Source organism: Salvelinus fontinalis, chromosome 26 (assembly GCF_029448725.1).
Source record: "Salvelinus fontinalis isolate EN_2023a chromosome 26, ASM2944872v1, whole genome shotgun sequence".
In the NCBI taxonomy this organism is placed as follows: Eukaryota; Metazoa; Chordata; class Actinopteri; order Salmoniformes; family Salmonidae; genus Salvelinus; species Salvelinus fontinalis.
In genome coordinates this window covers 7,878,779-7,902,552 of record NC_074690.1, presented here as the reverse complement: position 1 = coordinate 7,902,552, position 23,774 = coordinate 7,878,779, and the positions used below count along the sequence as shown (strand labels likewise).

The 23,774-nt window shown below is 45.4% G+C and overlaps 1 protein-coding gene across 1 annotated transcript in view; it reads right to left on the bottom strand.

The window, feature by feature from the left end:
- Window positions 1-4,552: 4,552 nt before the first annotated feature.
- The window catches only part of emilin2a (elastin microfibril interfacer 2a), a 101,405-nt gene continuing 82,183 nt past the window's right edge, over window positions 4,553-23,774 (bottom strand). The window contains exons 9-10 of the mRNA XM_055882461.1: window positions 8,128-8,265; window positions 4,553-5,838 (exon numbers count right to left, since the gene is read on the bottom strand). Coding sequence (XP_055738436.1) covers window positions 5,519-5,838; window positions 8,128-8,265 — 458 coding nt within the window. The 3' untranslated portion in view covers window positions 4,553-5,518. The remainder of the gene's footprint in view (window positions 5,839-8,127; window positions 8,266-23,774) is intronic.

The following is a 23,774-nucleotide window of genomic DNA, read 5'->3' as shown; positions in this document are numbered from 1 at the left end:
AGAAGGCAGACATTTTATGTGCCCCCAACCGATTGTGTTTTGTGTTTGTTTATCTGCGTTGTTTGAAACTTATTTTTTAAACTATTTTTGTACATAATGTTGCCACTACCGTGTCTTATGACCGAAAATAACTGCTAGACATCAGGACCGCGATTACTCACCACTGACTAGCAGAATCCTTTTTCCCAGTGATCTGCATGAAGAGGAGGTGGAGAAAGAGAGGCAGGAGGGCGGGCTGCCTTCTGAGGAGTAGGAGGTGATCGAATAAACCCCCACTCCCATCAATTCTGCTAGCACACATGCAATCTTTGGACAATCAAATCAAATCAAATTGATTTATATAGCCCTTCGTACAGAAACCCAGCCTAAAACCCCAAACAGCAAGCAATGCAGGTGTAGAAGCACGGTGGCTAGGAAAAACTCCCTAGAAAGGCCAAAACCTAGGAAGAAACCTAGAGAGGAACCAGGCTATGAGGGGTGGCCAGTCCTCTTCTGGCTGTGCCGGTGGAGATTATAACAGAACATGGCCAAGATGTTCAAATGTTCATAGATGACCAGCATGGTCAAATAATAATAATCACAGTAGTTGTCGAGGGTGCAGCAAGTCAGCACCTCAGGAGTAAATGTCAGTTGGCTTTTCATAGCCGATCATTAAGAGTATCTCTACCGCTCCTGCGGTCTCTAGAGAGTTGACAATAAAATGGACGAGTTATTGGGAAGATTAAACTACCAACGGGGCATTTAAAACTGTAACATCTTATACTCACGGAGTCGTGGCTGAACGACGACTATATCAACATACAGCTGTCTGGTTACATGCTGTACTGGCAGGATAGAACAGCGGCGTCTGGTAAGACAAGGGGCGGCGGACTATGTATTTTTGTAAACAACAGCTGGTGCACGATATCTAAGGAAGTCTCGAGCCATTGCTCACCTGAGGTAGAGTATCAGTATCTCATGATAAGCTGCAGACCACACTATCTACCTAGAGAGTTGTCGTAGCATTGAATGGGCTGTATTCCGTCATAAGCATACAAAAAAACGCTCATCCAGAGGCAGCTCTCCTGGTAGCCGGGGACTTTAATGCAAGGAAACTTAAATCAGTTTTACCTAATTTCTATCAACATGTTAAATGTGCAACCAGAGGGAAAATAACTCTGGACCACCTATACTGCACACACAGAGATGCATACAAAGCCCTCCCTCACCCTCCATTTTGCAAATCTGACCATAATTCTATCCTCCTGATTCCTGCTTACAAGCAGGAAGCACCAGTGACTAGATCAATAAAAAAGTGGTCAGAAGATTGCAGATGCTAAGCTACAGGACTGTTTTGCTAGCACAGATTGGAATATGTTCCGGGTTTCCTCCAATGGCATTGAGGAGTACACCACATCAGTCATTGGCTTCATCAATAAGTGAATCGATGACGTCATCCCCACAGTGACCGTACATAAATACCCCAACCAGAAGCCATGGATTACAGGCAACCTCCGCACTGAGCTAAAGAGTAGAGCTGCCGCTTTCAAGGAGCGGGACTCTAACACGGAAGCTTATAAGAAACCCTGATATGCCCGACGACGAACCGCGTGTGTGTGTGTGTGTGTGTGTTTTATAATAATACCCCCCCTGTAAAGTACACAGCTAAGATAAGCTGCCAACTACACACATGATTTACATTACTGAGAGGACCTTGCCTTCAGACACACACACACACACACACACACCACAGGACGGGCTCGTGGTAATGGCTGGGGTGGAATTGGTGGAATGGTATCAAATGCCCTCCGACGAACCATCAAACAGACAAAGCATCAATACAGGACTAAGATCGAGTCGTACTACACCGGCTCTGACGCTTATCGGATGTGGCAGGGCCTGCAAATCATTACAGACAAAGGGAAGCACAGCCGAGAGCTGCCCAGTGACACGATCCTACCGGATGAGCTAAACTACTTCTATGCTCTAACCCTAACCCTAACCCAGAAGACTGTGTGATCAGGCTCTCCGCAGCCGATGTGACCTTTAGACAGGTCAACATTACGGATTACCAGGACGTGTACTGCGAGCAACTAGCAAGTGTCTTCACTGACATTTTCAACCTCCAACTGTCTGAGTCTGTAATACCAACATGTTTTAAACAGACCCCCATAGTGCCTGTGCCCAAGAACACTAAGGTAACCTGCCTAAATGACTACCAGCCCATGGCACTCACGACTGTAGCCATGAAGGGCTTTGAAAGGCTGGTCATGGCTCACATCAACACGATCATCCCAGAAACCCTAGACCCACTCCAATTTGCATACCGCCCAAACAGATCCACAGATGATGCCATCTCAATCGCACTCCACACTGCCCTTTCCCACCTGGACAAAAGGAACACCTATGTGAGAATGCTATTCATTGACTACAGCTCAGCGTTCAACACCATAGTGCCCTCAAAGCTCATCAATAAGCTAAGGACCCTGGAACTAAACACCTCCCTCTGCACCTGGATCCTGGACTTCTTGACGGGCCGCCCCCAGGTGGTAAGGGTAGGTAACAACACATCCGCCACACTGATCCTCAACACAGGGGCTCCTCAGGGGTGCGTGCTCAGCCCCCTCCTGTTCACTCATGACTGCACGGTCAGGCACGACTCCAACACCATCATTAAATTTGCCAGTGACACAATAGTGGAAGGCCTGATCACCGACAGCAACGAGACAGTTTATAGGAAGGAGGTCAGAGACCTGGCTGTGTGGTGCCAGAACAACAACCTCTCCCTCAACGTGATCAAGACAAAGGAGATGATTGTGGACTACAGGAAAAAGAGCACTGAGCACGTCCCCATTCTCATCGACAGGGCTGCAGTGGAGCAGGTTGAGACCTTCAAGTTCCTTGGTGTCCACATCACCAACAAACTATCATGGTCCAAACACACTCAGACAGTAGTGAAGAGGGCTCGACAAAACCTATTCCCCCTCAAGAGACTGAAAAGATTTGGCATGGGTCCTCAGATCCTCAAAAGGTTTGACAGCTGCACCATCAAGAGCATTCTGACTGGTTGCATCACCGCCTGGTATGGCAACTGCTCGGCCTCCGACCGCAAGCACTACAGAAGGTAGTCCGATATAGAGCATATCGGACTGTTAGCTGAAGAGGACCATCAGCCAATTTCTTGGGCTACAATACCTACAAAACCCTTTTACTGCCTACACAGAGCCCTGCCGATCCAACACGACTGGTCTGCCGATGTAACCGTCTGAGGGGGCTACAACAGACTCTTCCGTCGCAACGTCCCCCTAAGGCCCTTCTGCTAGCCCGCTAGCCCCGGCCTGCTAGCTGTCTGAATCGCCGTGTCTCCAGCCTGGCCAGCTACTCATTGGACCCTATGATTACTCGGCTATGCATGCCTCTCACTAATGTCAATATGCCTTGTCCATTGCTGTTCTGGTTAGTGATTATTGTCTTATTTCACTGTAGAGCCTCCATCCCTGCTCAATATACCGTAGCTAACCCTTTTGTTTCACCTCCCACACATGCGTGATCTCACCTGGTCTAAATGATGTCTCTAGAGGCAAAACACTCTCATCGTCACTGAATACCTAGGTTTACCTCCACTGTATTCACATTCTACCATTATCACTCAATACCTAGGTTTACCTCCACTGTATTCACATCCTACCATACCCTTGTCTATACATTTTGCCTTGAATCTATTCTTCCGCGCCCAGAAACCTGCTCCTTTTACTCTCTGTTCCGAATGCAGTACGACCATTTCTTATAGCATTTAGTCGTATCCTTATCCTCCTCTGTTCCTCTGGTGATGTAGAGGTGAATCCAGGTTCTGCAGTGCCTAGTGCCACTCCTATTCCCCAGGCGCTCTCTTTTGATGACTTCTGTAACCGTTATAGCCTTGGTTTCATGCATGTTAACATTAGAGCCTCCTCCCGAAGTTTGTTTTATTCACTGCTTTCAGCACACTCTGCCAACCCGGATGTCCTAGCCAAGTCTGAATCCTGGCTTAGGAAGTCCACCAAAAATCCAGAAATGTCCATCCATAACTATAACATTCTCCGACACGATGGAACTGCCAAAGGGGACGGAGTTGCAATCTACTGCAGAGATAGCCTGCAGAGTTCTGTCCTACTATCCAGGTCTGTACCCAAACAATTTGAGCTTCTACTTTTAAAAATCCACCTTTCCAGAAACAAGTCTCTTACCGTTGCCGCTTGTTATAGACCTCCCTCAGCCCCCAGCTGTGCCCTGGACACCATATGTGAACTGATTGTCCCCCATCTATCTTCAGAGCTCGTGCTACTAGGTGACCTAAACTGGGACATGCTTAACACCCCGGCCATCCTACAATCTAAGCTAGATACATCTCCTCCCTGGAACAAGACAGGGCAGTCATTTGTTTCCATTGCTCTCCCCATCCAGCATCCCTTAGTTGTTAGTCATCCTGGATATTTTCAACTTAGAAATATTCACTGGAGCCTCTCTAATCTCTTTCTAAAGTGAAGCCATACAGAATGACTCGTTTGTTAACCATCCATCCAACTATCAGACAAATCTTCAAATGGGTTTATTGACAACATACGTGAAGGAATGAATCAACCCTACTGTTTTACTAATGGTAACAGTTTTTTGGTATGGAATATTGAATAACCTGTAAAACACATGAATCTAAACAGGATGTGGAATACTGAATAACCTGTAAAACACATGAATCTAAACAGGATGTGGAATACTGAATAACCTGTAAAACACATGAATCTAAACAGGATGTGGAATACTGAATAACCTGTAAAACAGATGAATCTAACAGGATGTGGAATACTGAATAACCTGTAAAACACATGAATCTAAACAGGATGTGGAATACTGAATAACCTGTAAAACAGATGAATCTAAACAGGATGTGGAATACTGAATAACCTGTAAAACAGATGAATCTAACAGGATGTGGAATACTGAATAACCTGTAAAACAGATTAATCTAACAGGATGTGGAATACTGAATAACCTGTAAAACAGATGAATCTAACAGGATGTGGTATGAATCTAACAGGATGTGGTATGAATCTAACAGGATGTGGAATGAATCTAACAGGATGTGGTATGAATCTAACAGGATGTGGTATGGAATACTGAACAAACTATATGGTGGTCTCTTCCCTCTGACATTTTTTTCAAAGAAAACAAAGTACATATATAATTTTATAAATGTTAATTTAGTAAAATGTTTTAAAATAAAAGGTAAAAAAAAAGCAGACATCTATATTGTCAAATACATGAATGACCACTTAATATTTGTTGATATCTTTGGCATAATCGTTCAGTAAAAAGGTGAGCATAGAATTACTTTTTACATGGTGAATATCTATATCTATGATACAAATCATTATTCTGAACAACTGCAGGGTTGCAGGTGATTGGATTTCTGGTGTCTGTTTAAATGTATTCCTGCTTTCTGATTGGTTGTGGAATGTACATGACCAAGTCTTTGCTGTGTGATTGGTTGGCCCAGTGGTACCTATCTGGTGATTGGCTGCGGGGCATAGAGGAAAATGGCGCTGAATGTTGATAGGATGTCTCTGGACTCTGTGGTGGCCAGCTGTCCTGCGGTCCGGACCAGAGCTACGTGGTCCCCTTGCCTCAGAGACAGGATCAGGCTGAACGAGACAGAGCCTCCACAGGGACAACTGTCCTGGGCCACTGTCCCTGCTCCAGACGCGGAGCTCATCAGCCTATGGACACTACGGTTGGAGACAGACAAAACAGCCTCCAGTCCCTGCCGAGCCATCAGAACTCCTGAGATCAGGTAACGCCCTTCCATCGGTATCGTGAAGATACCTGGAGAGAGGGAGGGAAAATATTATATTTGTGTGTGTCTGTGTGTGTGTTTTGAAAACCACCCCTAGGTAACCCTAGTAACATAACCCAAATCCAGGTCAACACTGAACCCTGCCTCACTTACAGTCGTGGCCAAAAGTTTTGAGAATGACACAAATATTAATTTTCAAAGTCTGCTGCCTCAGTTTGTATGATGGCAAAATGCATTTACTCCAGACTGTTATGAAGAGTGATCAGATGAATTGCAATTAATTGCAAAGTCCCTCTTTGCCATGAAAATTAACTGAATCCCCCAAAAACATTTCCACTGCATTTCAGCCCTGCCACAAAAGGACCAGCTGACATCATGTCAGTGATTCTCTCGTTAACACAGGTGTGATTGTTGACGAGGACAAGGCTGGAGATCACTCTGTCATGCTGATTGAGTTCGAATAACAGACTGGAAGCTTCAAAAGGAGGGTGATGCTTGGGATCATTGTTCTTCCTCTGTCAACCATGGTTACCTGAAAGGAAACACGTGTTGTCATCATTGCTTTGCATAAAACGGGCTTCACAGGCAACGATTGCACCTAAATCAACCATTTATCGGATCGTCAAGAACTTCAAGGAAAGCGGTTCAATTGTTGTGAAGAAGGCTTCAGGGCGCCCAAGAAAAGTCCAGTAAGCGCCAGGACCGTTTCCTAAAGTTGATTCAGCTGCGGGATCTGGACACCACCAGTACAGAGCTTGCTCAGGAATGGCAGCAGGCAGGTGTGAGTATCTGCACACACAGTGAGGCGAAGACTTTTGGAGGATGGCCTGGTGTCAAGAAGGGCAGCAAAGAAACCACTTCTCTCCAGGAAAACATCAGGGACAGACTGATATTCTGCAAAAGGTACAGGGATTGGACTGCTGAGGACTGGGGTAAAGTCATTTTCTCTGATGAATCCCCTTTCCGATTGTTTGGGGCATCCGGAAAAAAGCTTGTCCGGAGAAGACAAGGTGAGCGCTACCATCAGTCCTGTGTCATGCCAACAGTAAAGCATCCTGAGACCATTCATGTGTGGGTATGCTTCTCAGTCAAGGGAGTGGGCTCACTCACAATTTTGCTTAAGAACACAGCCATGAATAAAGAATGGTACCAATACATCCTCCGAGAGCAACTTCTCCCAACCATCCAGGAACAGTTTGGTGACGATATATATTTTGGGTCCATGGCCAGGAAACTCCCCAGACCTTAATCCCATTGAGAACTTGTGGTCAATCCTCAAGAGGCGGGTGGACAAACAAAAACCTACAAATTCTGACAAACTCCAAGCATTGATTATGCAAGAATGGGCTGCCATCAGTCAGGATGTGGCCCAGAAGTTCATTGACAGCATGCCAGGGCGGATTGCAGAGGTCTTGAAAAAGAAGGGTCAACTTTGCAAATATTGACTCTTTGCATCAACTTCATGTAATTGTCAATAAAAGCCTTTGACACTTATGAAATGCTTGTAATTATACTTCAGTATTACATAGTAACATCTGACAAAAATATCTAAAGACACTGAAGAAGCAGACTTTGTGAAAATGCATATTTGTGTCATTCTTTTGGCCACGACTGTATACCACTCCTGAGACCTGACACCACCCAACATACACACTGACAAATGTCTGTCTGTCTGTCTGTCTGTCTGTCTGTCTGTCTGTCTGTCTGTCTGTCTGTCTGTCTGTCTGTCTGTCTGTGTGTGTGTGTGTGTGTGTGTGTGTGTGTGTGTGTGTTTAGCTATTCCAGAAGTCCCTACAGGAATAGTAAACAACCAAAAATTTGACCAACTGGGAACATTGTGTTAGTCCCCACAAGTTCAAATACTATTTCTAGGGGGTTAAGGTTAGAATTAGGGTTAGAATAAGGAACTAGGGTTAGTGTTAGGGTTAGGAATTAGGTTTAGGGTAAGAGTATGGGTTAGGGTTAGGGTTAGGGGTTAGGGGTTAGGGTTAGGGGTAGGGGTTAGGGTTAGAGTATGGGTTAGGGGTAGGGTTAGGGGTTGGGGTTAGGGGTTAGGGTTAGGGTTAGAGTATGGGTTAGGGTTAGGGGTAGGGTTAGGGTTAGGGGTTAGGGTTAGGGTTAGAGTATGGGTTAGGGGTTAGGGTTAGGGGTTAGGGTTAGAGTATGGGTTAGGGTTAGGGAAAATAGGATTTTGAATGGGACTGTACCCACAAGGTTAGCTGTACAATACTGTGTGTGGGTGTCTCTGTGTGGCTCTGTGTGTGTGGGTGTCTCTGTGTGTCTCTGTGTGTGTGTGTGTGTGTGTGTGTGTGTTTTACCTGTGTGAGAGTTGTAGTGTCCTCCATCGTTGACCAGCACCTTGTTGAAGACGATGATTCCAAACTCCCCAGAGAACTGAGCGGTCAGGCCAGCAGAGAAGGAGAAGGGGTCTGCCAGGAAACTACTGTCTGAAGACACTGCCACACAAAGACAGACAGGTTAGAGGACAGACAGGTTAGAGGACAGACAGGTTAGAGGACAGACAGGTTAGAGGACAGACAGGTTAGAGGACAGACAGGTTAGAGGACAGACAGGTTAGAGGACAGACAGGTTAGAGGACAGACAGGTTAGAGGACAGACAGGTTAGAGGACAGACAGGTTAGAGGACAGACAGATGTTATTAAATCAAAGTGCTTATGGGGAGTTAAATGTACACCTAATGCAATTAGTGAAACATTGCTGTTCTGCGTACTTGTGTAGCAAAAATACACAAACGTGTACAGCACTTCAATTTGACGCAGAGGGTCTAATGGTGCCGGACGGAATGGTGGCCATTTTATAGGCTCCTGACCTTTCAGTACTTTTTTCAGATGATCATAATGTTTCCGCCATTGTTTCCTGTGACCGAAAAGAGCTTCTGTACATCAGAGCAGCTATCACTAACCTCCATTTGGACGAGGACTTCTACTTCAATGAGTCGTAAGCGAAAAGACATATTGAACATCGCGGACCAGGCCCAACTCCCTGACACTCGAAGGAGGAGGAATTGGCGCTCTAGAGGCCGGCATGCGGGATACTTGACGAGACTACGCCGGAGAGTGGATAAATCTCTGTTCTATTGGCGAACATGCAATCACTGGAGAATAAACTGGATGACCTCTGTTCAAGATGATCAACGTGATCTGAGGAACTGCAGTGCATTCTGAAAGTATTCAGACCCCTTGACTTTTTCCTCACTTTGTTATCACAGCATTATTCTGAAATGGATGAAATCGTTTTTTCCCCGTCGTCAAGCTACACACAATACCCCATAATGACAAAGCAAAAAACAGGTTTTTAGAAATGTTTGAAAATGTATTAAAAATAAAACACTGAAATATTACATTTACATAAGGATTCAGACCCTTTGTCCTGTTGGAAGGTGAACCTTTGACTCAGTCTGAGGTCCTGAGTGCTCCGGTGCAGGTTTTCATCAAAGATCTCTATGTACTTTGCTCTGTTCATCTTTCCCTCGATCCAGACTAGTCTCCCAGTCCCTGACGCTGAAAAACATCCTCACAACATGATGCTTCACTGTAGGGATGGTGCCAGGTTTCCTCTAAACTTGACACTTGACATTCAGGCCAAATAGTTAAATCTTGGTTTCATCAGACCAGAGAATCTTGTTTCTCATGGTCTGACAGTCCTTTAGGGTGTCAGACTTTCGGCAAACGCCAAGCGGGCTGTAATGTGCCTTTTACTGAGGAGTGGCTTCCGTCTGGCCACTCTACCATAAAGGCCTGATTGGTGGAGTGCTACAGAGATGGTTGTCCTTCTGGAAGGTTCTCCCATCTCCTCAGAGGAACCCTGGACCTCTGTCAGATTGACCATTGGGTTCTTGGTCACCTCCCTGACCAAGGCCCTTCTCCCTCGATTGCTCAGTTTGGCCGGGCGGCCTGCTCTAGGAACAGTCTTGATGGTTCCAAACTTCTTCCATTTAAGAATGATGAGGCCACTTGGGGACCTTCAATGCTGCAGATATTTTTGTTACCCCTCACCCAGATCTGTGCCTTGACACAATCTTGAATCGGAGCTCTACGGACAATTCCTTCGACCTCATGGCTTGGTTTTTGCTCTGACATGCACTGTCAACTATTTAAACAGGTGTGTGCCTTTCTAAATCATGTCCAATCAATTTAATTTACAACAGGTGAACTCCAATCAAGTTGTAGAAACATCTCAAGGGTGATCAATGGAAACAGGATGCACCTGAGCTAAATTTCAAGAATTTCGCTACACCCGCAAAAACCTCTGCTAAACACGTTTATGTGACCAATAAAATTAAATTTGATTCGAGTCTTATAGCATAGGATCTGAATAATTATGTAAATAAGGTATTTCTGTTTTATTTATTTTTCAAAAAAACTGTTTTCGCTTTGTAATTATGGGGGTATTGTGTCATCATTGGGTATTGAGTCATTATGGGGTATTGTGTCATTGTGGGGTATTGTGTCATTATGGGGTATTGTGTCATTATGGGGTAGTGTGTCATTATGGGGTAGTGTGTCATTATGGGGTATTGAGTCATTATGGGGTAGTGTGTCATTATGGGGTATTGAGTCATTATGGGGTATTGTGTCATTATGGGGTATTGAGTCATTATTACATTTACATTTACGTCATTTAGCAGACGCTCTTATCCAGAGCGACTTACAAATTATGGGGTAGTGTGTCATTATGGGGTATTGTGTCATTATGGGGTAGTGTGTCATTATGGGGTATTGAGTCATTATGGGGTATTGTGTCATTATGGGGTATTGTGTCATTATGGGGTATTGAGTCATTATGGGGTATTGAGCCATTGTGGGGTAGTGTGTCATTATGGGGTAGTGTGTCATTATGGGGTATTGAGTCATTATGGGGTAGTGTGTCATTATGGGTATTGTGTCATTATGGGGTATTGAGTCATTATGGGGTATTGAGTCATTATGGGGTAGTGTTTCATTATGGGGTATTGAGTCATTATGGGGTATTGTGTCATTGTGGGGTATTGTGTCATTATGGGGTAGTGTGTCATTATGGGGTATTGAGTCATTGTGGGGTATTGTGTCATTATGTGGTATTGTGTCATTATGGGGTATTGTGTCATTATGGGGTATTGAGTCATTGTGGGGTATTGAGTCATTGTGGGGTAGTGAGTCATTATGGGGTATTGAGTCATTATGGGGTATTGAGTCATTGTGGGGTATTGAGTCATTATGGGGTAGTGTGTCATTATGGGGTATTGAGTCATTATGGGGTATTGAGTCATTATGGGGTAGTGTGTCATTATGGGGTATTGAGTCATTATGGGGTATTGTGTCATTATGGGGTATTGAGTCATTATGGGGTATTGAGTCAGTATGGGGTAGTGAGTCATTATGGGGTAGTGAGTCATTATGGGGTAGTATGTCATTATGGGGTATTGAGTCATTATGGGGTAGTGTGTCATTATGGGGTAGTGTGTCATTATGGGGTATTGAGTCATTATGGGGTAGTGTGTCATTATGGGGTATTGAGTCATTGTGGGGTATTGAGTCATTATGGGGTATTGAGTCATTATGGGGTATTGAGTCATTATGGGGTAGTGTGTCATTATGGGGTAGTGTGTCATTATGGGGTAGTGTGTCATTATGGGGTATTGAGTCATTATGGGTAGTGTGTCATTATGGGGTATTGAGTCATTGTGGGGTATTGAGTCATTGTGGGGTATTGTGTCATTATGGGGTATTGAGTCATTATGGGGTATTGAGTCATTATGGGGTATTGTGTCATTGTGGGGTATTGTGTCATTATGGGGTATTGAGTCATTATGGGTAGTGTGTCATTATGGGGTATTGTGTCATTATGGGGTATTGAGTCATTATGGGTAGTGTGTCATTATGGGGTAGTGTGTCATTATGGGTAGTGTGTTATTATGGGGTATTGTGTTATTATGGGGTATTGAGTCATTATGGGGTAGTGTGTCATTATGGGGTAGTGTGTCATTATGGGGTATTGAGTCATTATGGGGTAGTGTGTCATTATGAGGTAGTGTGTTATTATTGGGTAGTGTGTTATTATGGGGTATTGAGTCATTATGGGGTATTGAGTCATTATGGGGTAGTGTGTTATTATGGGGTATTGAGTCATTATGGGGTATTGAGTCATTATGGGGTAGTGTGTTATTATGGGGTAGTGAGTCATTATGGGGTATTGTGTCATTATGGGGTATTGAGTCATTATGGGTAGTGTGTTATTATGGGGTATTGAGTCATTATGGGGTAGTGTGTCATTATGAGGTATTGAGTCATTATGGGGTATTGTGTCATTATGGGGTATTGAGTCATTATGGGGTATTGAGTCATTATGGGGTAGTGTGTCATTATGGGGTATTGAGTCATTATGGGGTAGTGTGTTATTATTGGGTAGTGTGTTATTATGGGGTATTGAGTCATTATGGGGTATTGAGTCATTATGGGGTAGTGTGTTATTATGGGGTATTGAGTCATTATGGGGTAGTGAGTCATTATGGGGTATTGTGTCATTATGGGGTATTGTGTCATTATGGGGTATTGAGTCATTATGGGGTATTGAGTCATTATGGGGTAGTGTGTTATTATGGGGTAGTGTGTTATTATGGGGTAGTGAGTCATTATGGGGTATTGAGTCATTATGGGGTAGTGTGTTATTATGGGGTATTGAGTCATTATGGGGTATTGAGTCATTATGGGGTATTGAGTCATTATGGGGTATTGAGTCATTATGGGGTATTGAGTCATTATGGGTAGTGTGTTATTATGGGATATTGAGTCATTATGGGGTATTGAGTCATTATGGGGTATTGAGTCATTATGGGGTATTGAGTCATTATGGGGTAGTGTGTTATTATTGGGTAGTGTGTTATTATGGGGTATTGAGTCATTATGGGGTATTGAGTCATTATGGGGTATTGAGTCATTATGGGGTAGTGTGTCATTATGGGGTAGTGAGTCATTATGGGGTAGTGTGTCATTATGGGGTAGTGTGTCATTGTGGGGTAGTGTGTCACTATGGGGTAGTGAGTCATTATGGGGTAGTGAGTCATTATGGGGTAGTGTGTCATTATGGGGTAGTGTGTCATTGTGGGGTAGTGTGTCACTATGGGGTAGTGAGTCATTATGGGGTAGTGTGTCATTATGGGGTAGTGTGTCATTATGGGGTAGTGTGTCATTATGGGGTAGTGTGTGTAGATAATTTAATTAATTTTAGATTAAGGCTGTAACGTAACAACATCTAAAAAGGGGTCTGAATATGTTCTGCATGAACGGTACTTACAGTCCATGCAATTTCTGTGACTTGTTAAGCAAAGTTTTACTCCTGAACTTATTTAGGCTTGAATACTTACTGACTGAAGACATTTCAGCTTTTCAGTTCTTATTCATTTGTAAACATTTCAAAAAACATCATTCCACTTTGATACTATGAGGTGTTGTGGCCAGTGACAAAAAAAAAATATTAATTTTTGGCAAAAAATACGAGGCTGTGAATATTTTCTGAAGGCACTGTATCTCAATGAACTCGTACCCCCCGACTCATTACTGGTACCCTGTGTATATAGGTACCCCTACCCCCCGACTCATTACTGGTACCCTGTGTATATAGGTACCCCTACCCCCCGACTCATTACTGGTACCCTGTGTATATAGGTACCCCTACCCCCCGACTCATTACTGGTACCCTGTGTATATAGGTACCCCTACCCCCCGACTCATTACTGGTACCCTGTGTATATAGGTACCCCTACCCCCCGACTCATTACTGGTACCCTGTGTATATAGGTACCCCTACCCCCCGACTCATTACTGGTACCCTGCGTATATAGTTACCCCTACCCCCCGACTCATTACTGGTACCCTGTGTATATAGGTACCCCTACCCACCGACTCATTACTGGTACCCTGTGTATATAGGTACCCCTACCCCCCGACTCATTACTGGTACCCTGTGTATATAGGTATCATCACACACCGACTCATTACTGGTACCCTGTGTATATAGGTACCCCTACCCCCCGACTCATTACTGGAACCCTGTGTATATAGGTACCCCTACCCCCCGACTCATTACTGGTACCCTGTGTATATAATTACCCCTACCCCCCGACTCATTACTGGTACCCTGTGTATATAGGTACCCCTACCCCCCGACTCATTACTGGTACCCTGTGTATATAGTTACCCCTACCCACCGACTCAATACTGGTACCCTGTGTATATAGGTACCCCTACCCCCCGACTCATTACTGGTACCCTGTGTATATAGGTACCCCTACCCCCCGACTCATTACTGGTACCCTGTGTATATAGGTACCCCTACCCACCGACTCATTACTGGTACCCTGTGTATATAGTTACCCCTACCCCCCGACTCATTACTGGTACCCTGTGTATATAGTTACCCCTACCCCCCGACTCATTACTGGTACCCTGTGTATATAGGTACCCCTACCCACCGACTCATTACTGGTACCCTGTGTATATAGGTACCCCTACCCCCCGACTCATTACTGGTACCCTGTGTATATAGGTACCCCTACCCCCCGACTCATTACTGGTACCCTGTGTATATAGTTACCCCTACCCCCCGACTCATTACTGGTACCCTGTGTATATAGGTATCATCACCCCCCGACTCATTACTGGTACCCTGTGTATATAGGTACCCCTACCCCCCGACTCATTACTGGTACCCTGTGTATATAGGTACCCCTACCCCCCGACTCATTACTGGTACCCTGTGTATATAGGTATCATCACCCCCCGACTCATTACTGGTACCCTGTGTATATAGGTACCCCTACCCCCCGACTCATTACTGGTACCCTGTGTATATAGGTATCATCACCCCCAGACTCATTACTGGTACCCTGTGTATATAGGTATCATCACCCCCCGACTCATTACTGGTACCCTGTGTATATAGGTACCCCTACCCCCCGACTCATTACTGGTACCCTGTGTATATAGGTACCCCTACCCCCCGACTCATTACTGGTACCCTGTGTATATAGGTACCCCTACCCACCGACTCATTACTGGTACCCTGTGTATATAGGTACCCCTACCCCCCGACTCATTACTGGTACCCTGTGTATATAGGTACCCCTACCCCCCGACTCATTACTGGTACCCTGTGTATATAGGTACCCCTACCCACCGACTCATTACTGGTACCCTGTGTATATAGGTACCCCTACCCCCCGACTCATTACTGGTACCCTGTGTATATAGGTACCCCTACCCCCCGACTCATTACTGGTACCCTGTGTATATAGGTACCCCTACCCACCGACTCATTACTGGTACCCTGTGTATATAGGTACCCCTACCCCCCGACTCATTACTGGTACCCTGTGTATATAGGTACCCCTACCCCCCGACTCATTACTGGTACCCTGTGTATATAGGTACCCCTACCCCCCGACTCATTACTGGTACCCTGTGTATATAGGTACCCCTACCCACCGACTCATTACTGGTACCCTGTGTATATAGTTATCATCACACACCGACTCATTACTGGTACCCTGTGTATATAGTTATCATCACACACCGACTCATTACTGGTACCCTGTGTATATAGTTACCCCTACCCCCCGACTCATTACTGGTACCCTGTGTATATAGGTACCCCTACCCCCCGACTCATTACTGGTACCCTGTGTATATAGGTACCCCTACCCCCCGACTCATTACTGGTACCCTGTGTATATAGGTACCCCTACCCACCGACTCATTACTGGTACCCTGTGTATATAGGTACCCCTACCCACCGACTCATTACTGGTACCCTGTGTATATAGTTACCCCTACCCACCGACTCATTACTGGTACCCTGTGTATATAGTTACCCCTACCCACCGACTCATTACTGTTACCCTGTGTATATAGGTACCCCTACCCACCGACTCATTACTGGTACCCTGTGTATATAGTTACCCCTACCCACCGACTCATTACTGGTACCCTGTGTATATAGTTATCATCACACACCGACTCATTACTGGTACCCTGTGTATATAGGTACCCTTACCCCCCGACTCATTACTGGTACCCTGTGTATATAGTTATCATCACACACCGACTCATTACTGGTACCCTGTGTATATAGGTACCCCTACACACCGACTCATTACTGGTACCCTGTGTATATAGTTACCCCTACCCCCCGACTCATTACTGGTACCCTGTGTATATAGGTACCCCTACCCCCCGACTCATTACTGGTACCCTGTGTATATAGGTACCCCTACCCCCCGACTCATTACTGGTACCCTGTGTATATAGTTATCATCACACACCGACTCATTACTGGTACCCTGTGTATATAGTTATCATCACACACCGACTCATTACTGGTACCCTGTGTATATAGGTACCCCTACACCCCGACTCATTACTGGTACCCTGTGTATATAGGTACCCCTACCCCCCGACTCATTACTGGTACCCTGTGTATATAGTTATCATCACACACCGACTCATTACTGGTACCCTGTGTATATAGTTATCATCACACACCGACTCATTACTGGTACCCTGTGTATATAGTTACCCCTACCCCCCGACTCATTACTGGTACCCTGTGTATATAGTTACCCCTACCCACCGACTCATTACTGGTACCCTGTGTATATAGGTACCCCTACCCCCCGACTCATTACTGGTACCCTGTGTATATAGTTACCCCTACCCCCCGACTCATTACTGGTACCCTGTGTATATAGTTATCATCACACACCGACTCATTACTGGTACCCTGTGTATATAGGTACCCCTACCCCCCGACTCATTACTGGTACCCTGTGTATATAGGTACCCCTACCCCCCGACTCATTACTGGTACCCTGTGTATATAGGTACCCCTACCCACCGACTCATTACTGGTACCCTGTGTATATAGGTACCCCTACCCCCCGACTCATTACTGGTACCCTGTGTATATAGGTACCCCTACCCACCGACTCATTACTGGTACCCTGTGTATATAGTTACCCCTACCCCCCGACTCATTACTGGTACCCTGTGTATATAGGTACCCCTACCCACCGACTCATTACTGGTACCCTGTGTATATAGGTACCCCTACCCCCCGACTCATTACTGGTACCCTGTGTATATAGGTACCCCTACCCCCCGACTCATTACTGGTACCCTGTGTATATAGGTACCCCTACCCCCCGACTCATTACTGGTACCCTGTGTATATAGTTACCCCTACCCCCCAACTCATTACTGGTACCCTGTGTATATAGGTACCCCTACCCCCCGACTCATTACTGGTACCCTGTGTATATAGGTACCCCTACCCCCCGACTCATTACTGGTACCCTGTGTATATAGTTACCCCTACCCCCCGACTCATTACTGGTACCCTGTGTATATAGGTACCCCTACCCCCCGACTCATTACTGGTACCCTGTGTATATAGGTACCCCTACCCCCCGACTCATTACTGGTACCCTGTGTATATAGGTACCCCTACCCACCGACTCATTACTGGTACCCTGTGTATATAGGTACCCCTACCCCCCGACTCATTACTGGTACCCTGTGTATATAGGTACCCCTACCCACCGACTCATTACTGGTACCCTGTGTATATAGGTACCCCTACCCCCCGACTCATTACTGGTACCCTGTGTATATAGGTACCCCTACCCCCCGACTCATTACTGGTACCCCTACCCACCGACTCATTACTGGTACCCTGTGTATATAGTTATCATCACACACCGACTCATTACTGGTACCCTGTGTATATAGGTACCCCTACCCACCGACTCATTACTGGTACCCTGTGTATATAGGTACCCCTACCCACCGACTCATTACTGGTACCCTGTGTATATAGGTACCCCTACCCCCCGACTCATTACTGGTACCCTGTGTATATAGGTACCCCTACCCCCCGACTCATTACTGGTACCCTGTGTATATAGGTACCCCTACCCACCGACTCATTACTGGTACCCTGTGTATATAGTTACCCCTAAACCCCGACTCATTACTGGTACCCTGTGTATATAGGTACCCCTACCCACCGACTCATTACTGGTACCCTGTGTATATAGGTACCCCTACCCACCGACTCATTACTGGTACCCTGTGTATATAGGTACCCCTACCCCCCGACTCATTACTGGTACCCTGTGTATATAGTTATCATCACACACCGACTCATTACTGGTACCCTGTGTATATAGGTACCCCTACTAACCGACTCATTACTGGTACCCTGTGTATATAGTTATCATCACACACCGACTCATTACTGGTACCCTGTGTATATAGTTATCATCACACACCGACTCATTACTGGTACCCTGTGTATATAGTTATCATCACACACCGACTCATTACTGGTACCCTGTGTATATAGTTATCATCACACACCGACTCATTACTGGTACCCTGTGTATATAGGTACCCCTACCCCCCGACTCATTACTGGTACCCTGTGTATATAGGTACCCCTACACACCGACTCATTACTGGTACCCTGTGTATATAGCTACCCCTACCGCCCGACTCATTACTGGTACCCTGTGTATATAGTTACCCCTACCCCCCGACTCATTACTGGTACCCTGTGTATATAGGTACCCCTACCCACCGACTCATTACTGGTACCCTGTTTATATAGTTACCCCTACCCACCGACTCATTACTGGTACCCTGTGTATATAGGTACCCCTACCCACCGACTCATTACTGGTACCCTGTGTATATAGTTACCCCTACCCCCCGACTCATTACTGGTACCCTGTGTATATAGGTACCCCTACCCACCGACTCATTACTGGTACCCTGTGTATATAGTTATCATCACACACCGACTCATTACTGGTACCCTGTGTATATAGTTATCATCACACACCGACTCATTACTGGTACCCTGTGTATATAGTTACCATCACACACCGACTCATTACTGGTACCCTGTGTATATAGTTATCATCACACACCGACTCATTACTGGTACCCTGTGTATATAGGTACCCCTACCCACCGACTCATTACTGGTACCCTGTGTATATAGGTACCCCTACCCCCCGACTCATTACTGGTACCCTGTGTATATAGTTACCCCTACCCACCGACTCATTACTGGTACCCTGTGTATATAGGTACCCCTACCCCCCGACTCATTACTGGTACCCTGTGTATATAGTTACCCCTACCCACCGACTCATTACTGGTACCCTGTGTATATAGGTACCCCTACCCCCCGACTCATTACTGGTACCCTGTGTATATAGTTACCCCTACCCACCGACTCATTACTGGTACCCTGTGTATATAGGTACCCCTACCCCCCGACTCATTACTGGTACCCTGTGTATATAGTTATCATCACACACCGACTCATTACTGGTACCCTGTGTATATAGTTATCATCACACACCGACTCATTACTGGTACCCTGTGTATATAGTTATCATCACACACCGACTCATTACTGGTACCCTGTGTATATAGTTACCCCTACCCCCCGACTCATTACTGGTACCCTGTGTATATAGGTACCCCTACCCACCGACTCATTACTGGTACCCTGTGTATATAGGTACCCCTACCCACCGACTCATTACTGGTACCCTGTGTATATAGGTACCCCTACCCCCCGACTCATTACTGGTACCCTGTGTATATAGGTACCCCTACCCACCGACTCATTACTGGTACCCTGTGTATATAGGTACCCCTACCCACCGACTCATTACTGGTACCCTGTGTATATAGGTACCCCTACCCACCGACTCATTACTGGTACCCTGTGTATATAGGTACCCCTACCCACCGACTCATTACTGGTACCCTGTGTATATAGGTACCCCTACCCACCGACTCATTACTGGTACCCTGTGTATATAGGTACCCCTACCCCCCGACTCATTACTGGTACCCTGTGTATATAGTTACCCCTACCCCCCGACTCATTACTGGTACCCTGTGTATATAGTTATCATCACACACCGACTCATTACTGGTACCCTGTGTATATAGTTATCATCACACACCGACTCATTACTGGTACCCTGTGTATATAGTTATCATCACACACCGACTCATTACTGGTACCCTGTGTATATAGTTATCATCACACACCGACTCATTACTGGTACCCTGTGTATATAGTTATCATCACACACCGACTCATTACTGGTACCCTGTGTATATAGTTATCATCACACACCGACTCATTACTGGTACCCTGTGTATATAGTTATCATCACACAACGACTCATTACTGGTACCCTGTGTATATAGTTATCATCACACACCGACTCATTACTGGTACCCTGTGTATATAGTTATCATCACACAACGACTCATTACTGGTACCCTGTGTATATAGTTATCATCACACACCGACTCATTACTGGTACCCTGTGTATATAGTTACCATCACACACCGACTCATTACTGGTACCCTGTGTATATAGTTATCATCACACACCGACTCATTACTGGTACCCTGTGTATATAGTTATCATCACACACCGACTCATTACTGGTACCCTGTGTATATAGTTATCATCACACACCGACTCATTACTGGTACCCTGTGTATATAGTTATCATCACACACCGACTCATTACTGGTACCCTGTGTATATAGGTACCCCTACCCCCCGACTCATTACTGGTACCCTGTGTATATAGGTACCCCTACACACCGACTCATTACTGGTACCCTGTGTATATAGCTACCCCTACCGCCCGACTCATTACTGGTACCCTGTGTATATAGTTACCCCTACCCCCCGACTCATTACTGGTACCCTGCGTATATAGGTACCCCTACCCACCGACTCATTACTGGTACCCTGTGTATATAGTTACCCCTACCCACCGACTCATTACTGGTACCCTGTGTATATAGGTACCCCTACCCACCGAATCATTACTGGTACCCTGTGTATATAGTTACCCCTACCCCCCGACTCATTACTGGTACCCTGTGTATATAGGTACCCCTACCCACCGACTCATTACTGGTACCCTGTGTATATAGTTATCATCACACACCGACTCATTACTGGTACCCTGTGTATATAGTTATCATCACACACCGACTCATTACTGGTACCCTGTGTATATAGTTACCATCACACACCGACTCATTACTGGTACCCTGTGTATATAGTTATCATCACACACCGACTCATTACTGGTACCCTGTGTATATAGGTACCCCTACCCACCGACTCATTACTGGTACCCTGTGTATATAGGTACCCCTACCCCCCGACTCATTACTGGTACCCTGTGTATATAGTTACCCCTACCCACCGACTCATTACTGGTACCCTGTGTATATAGGTACCCCTACCCCCCGACTCATTACTGGTACCCTGTGTATATAGTTACCCCTACCCACCGACTCATTACTGGTACCCTGTGTATATAGGTACCCCTACCCCCCGACTCATTACTGGTACCCTGTGTATATAGTTACCCCTACCCACCGACTCATTACTGGTACCCTGTGTATATAGGTACCCCTACCCCCCGACTCATTACTGGTACCCTGTGTATATAGTTATCATCACACACCGACTCATTACTGGTACCCTGTGTATATAGTTATCATCACACACCGACTCATTACTGGTACCCTGTGTATATAGTTATCATCACACACCGACTCATTACTGGTACCCTGTGTATATAGTTACCCCTACCCCCTGACTCATTACTGGTACCCTGTGTATATAGGTACCCCTACCCACCGACTCATTACTGGTACCCTGTGTATATAGGTACCCCTACCCACCGACTCATTACTGTTACCCTGTGTATATAGGTACCCCTACCCCCCGACTCATTACTGGTACCCTGTGTATATAGGTACCCCTACCCACCGACTCATTACTGGTACCCTGTGTATATAGGTACCCCTACCCACCGACTCATTACTGGTACCCTGTGTATATAGGTACCCCTACCCACCGACTCATTACTGGTACCCTGTGTATATAGGTACCCCTACCCACCGACTCATTACTGGTACCCTGTGTATATAGGTACCCCTACCCACCGACTCATTACTGGTACCCTGTGTATATAGGTACCCCTACCCCCCGACTCATTACTGGTACCCTGTGTATATAGTTATCATCACACACCGACTCATTACTGGTACCCTGTGTATATAGTTATCATCACACACCGACTCATTACTGGTACCCTGTGTATATAGTTATCATCACACACCGACTCATTACTGGTACCCTGTGTATATAGTTATCATCACACACCGACTCATTACTGGTACCCTGTGTATATAGTTATCATCACACACCGACTCATTACTGGTACCCTGTGTATATAGTTATCATCACACACCGACTCATTACTGGTACCCTGTGTATATAGGTACCCCTACCCACCGACTCATTACTGGTACCCTGTGTATATAGGTACCCCTACCCACCGACTCATTACTGGTACCCTGTGTATATAGTTACCCCTACCCACCGACTCATTACTGGTACCCTGTGTATATAGGTACCCCTACCCCCCGACTCATTACTGGTACCCTGTGTATATAGTTACCCCTACCCACCGACTCATTACTGGTACCCTGTGTATATAGTTATCATCACACACCGACTCATTACTGGTACCCTGTGTATATAGGTACCCCTACCCCCCGACTCATTACTGGTACCCTGTGTATATAGTTATCATCACCCCCCGACTCATTACTGGTACCCTGTGTATATAGTTATCATCACACACCGACTCATTACTGGTACCCTGTGTATATAGTTATCATCACACACCGACTCATTACTGGTACCCTGTGTATATAGTTATCATCACACACCGACTCATTACTGGTACCCTGTGTATATAGTTATCATCACACACCGACTCATTACTGGTACCCTGTGTATATAGTTATCATCACACATTGTGTATTTATTCCTTGTTATTATTCAGCTACTTATGTTATGAATGTTCCATTAATCTACTATTTCTAATGTTTTTCTCTCTCAGGAAGCATTTCACTGTTACACCTGTTGTTTACTCTCTCTGCTTTGTCAGGAAGCATTTCACTGTTACACCTGTTGTTTACTCTCTCTCTGCTTTGTCAGGAAGCATTTCACTGTTACACCTGTTGTTTACTCTCTCTCTGCATTGTCAGGAAGCATTTCACTGTTACACCTGTTTACTCTCTCTCTGCATTGTTGGGAAGCATTTCACTGTTACACCTGTTTACTCTCTCTCTGCATTGTTGGGAAGCATTTCACTGTTACACCTGTTTACTCTCTCTCTGCATTGTCAGGAAGCATTTCACTGTGACACCTGTTGTTTACTCTCTCTCTGCATTGTCAGGAAGCATTTCACTGTGACACCTGTTGTTTAATCTCTCTCTGCATTGTCAGGAAGCATTTCACTGTTACACCTGTTGTTTAATCTCTCTCTGCTTTGTCAGGAAGCATTTCACTGTTACACCTGTTGTTTAATCTCTCTCTGCTTTGTCAGGAAGCATTTCACTGTTACACCTGTTTACTCTCTCTCTGCATTGTCAGGAAGCATTTCACTGTTACACCTGTTGTTTACTCTCACTCTGCATTGTTGGGAAGCATTTCACTGTTACACCTGTTTACTCTCTCTCTGCATTGTTGGGAAGCATTTCACTGTTACACCTGTTTACTCTCTCTCTGCATTGTTGGGAAGCATTTCACTGTTACACCTGTTTACTCTCTCTCTGCATTGTTGGGAAGCATTTCACTGTTACACCTGTTTACTCTCTCTCTGCATTGTTGGGAAGGGTCCGTCAGGAAGCATTTCACTGTTACACCTGTTTACTCTCTCTCTGCATTGTTGGGAAGCATTTCACTGTTACACCTGTTTACACTCTCTCTGCATTGTTGGGAAGCATTTCACTGTTACACCTGTTTACTCTCTCTCTGCATTGTCGGGAAGCA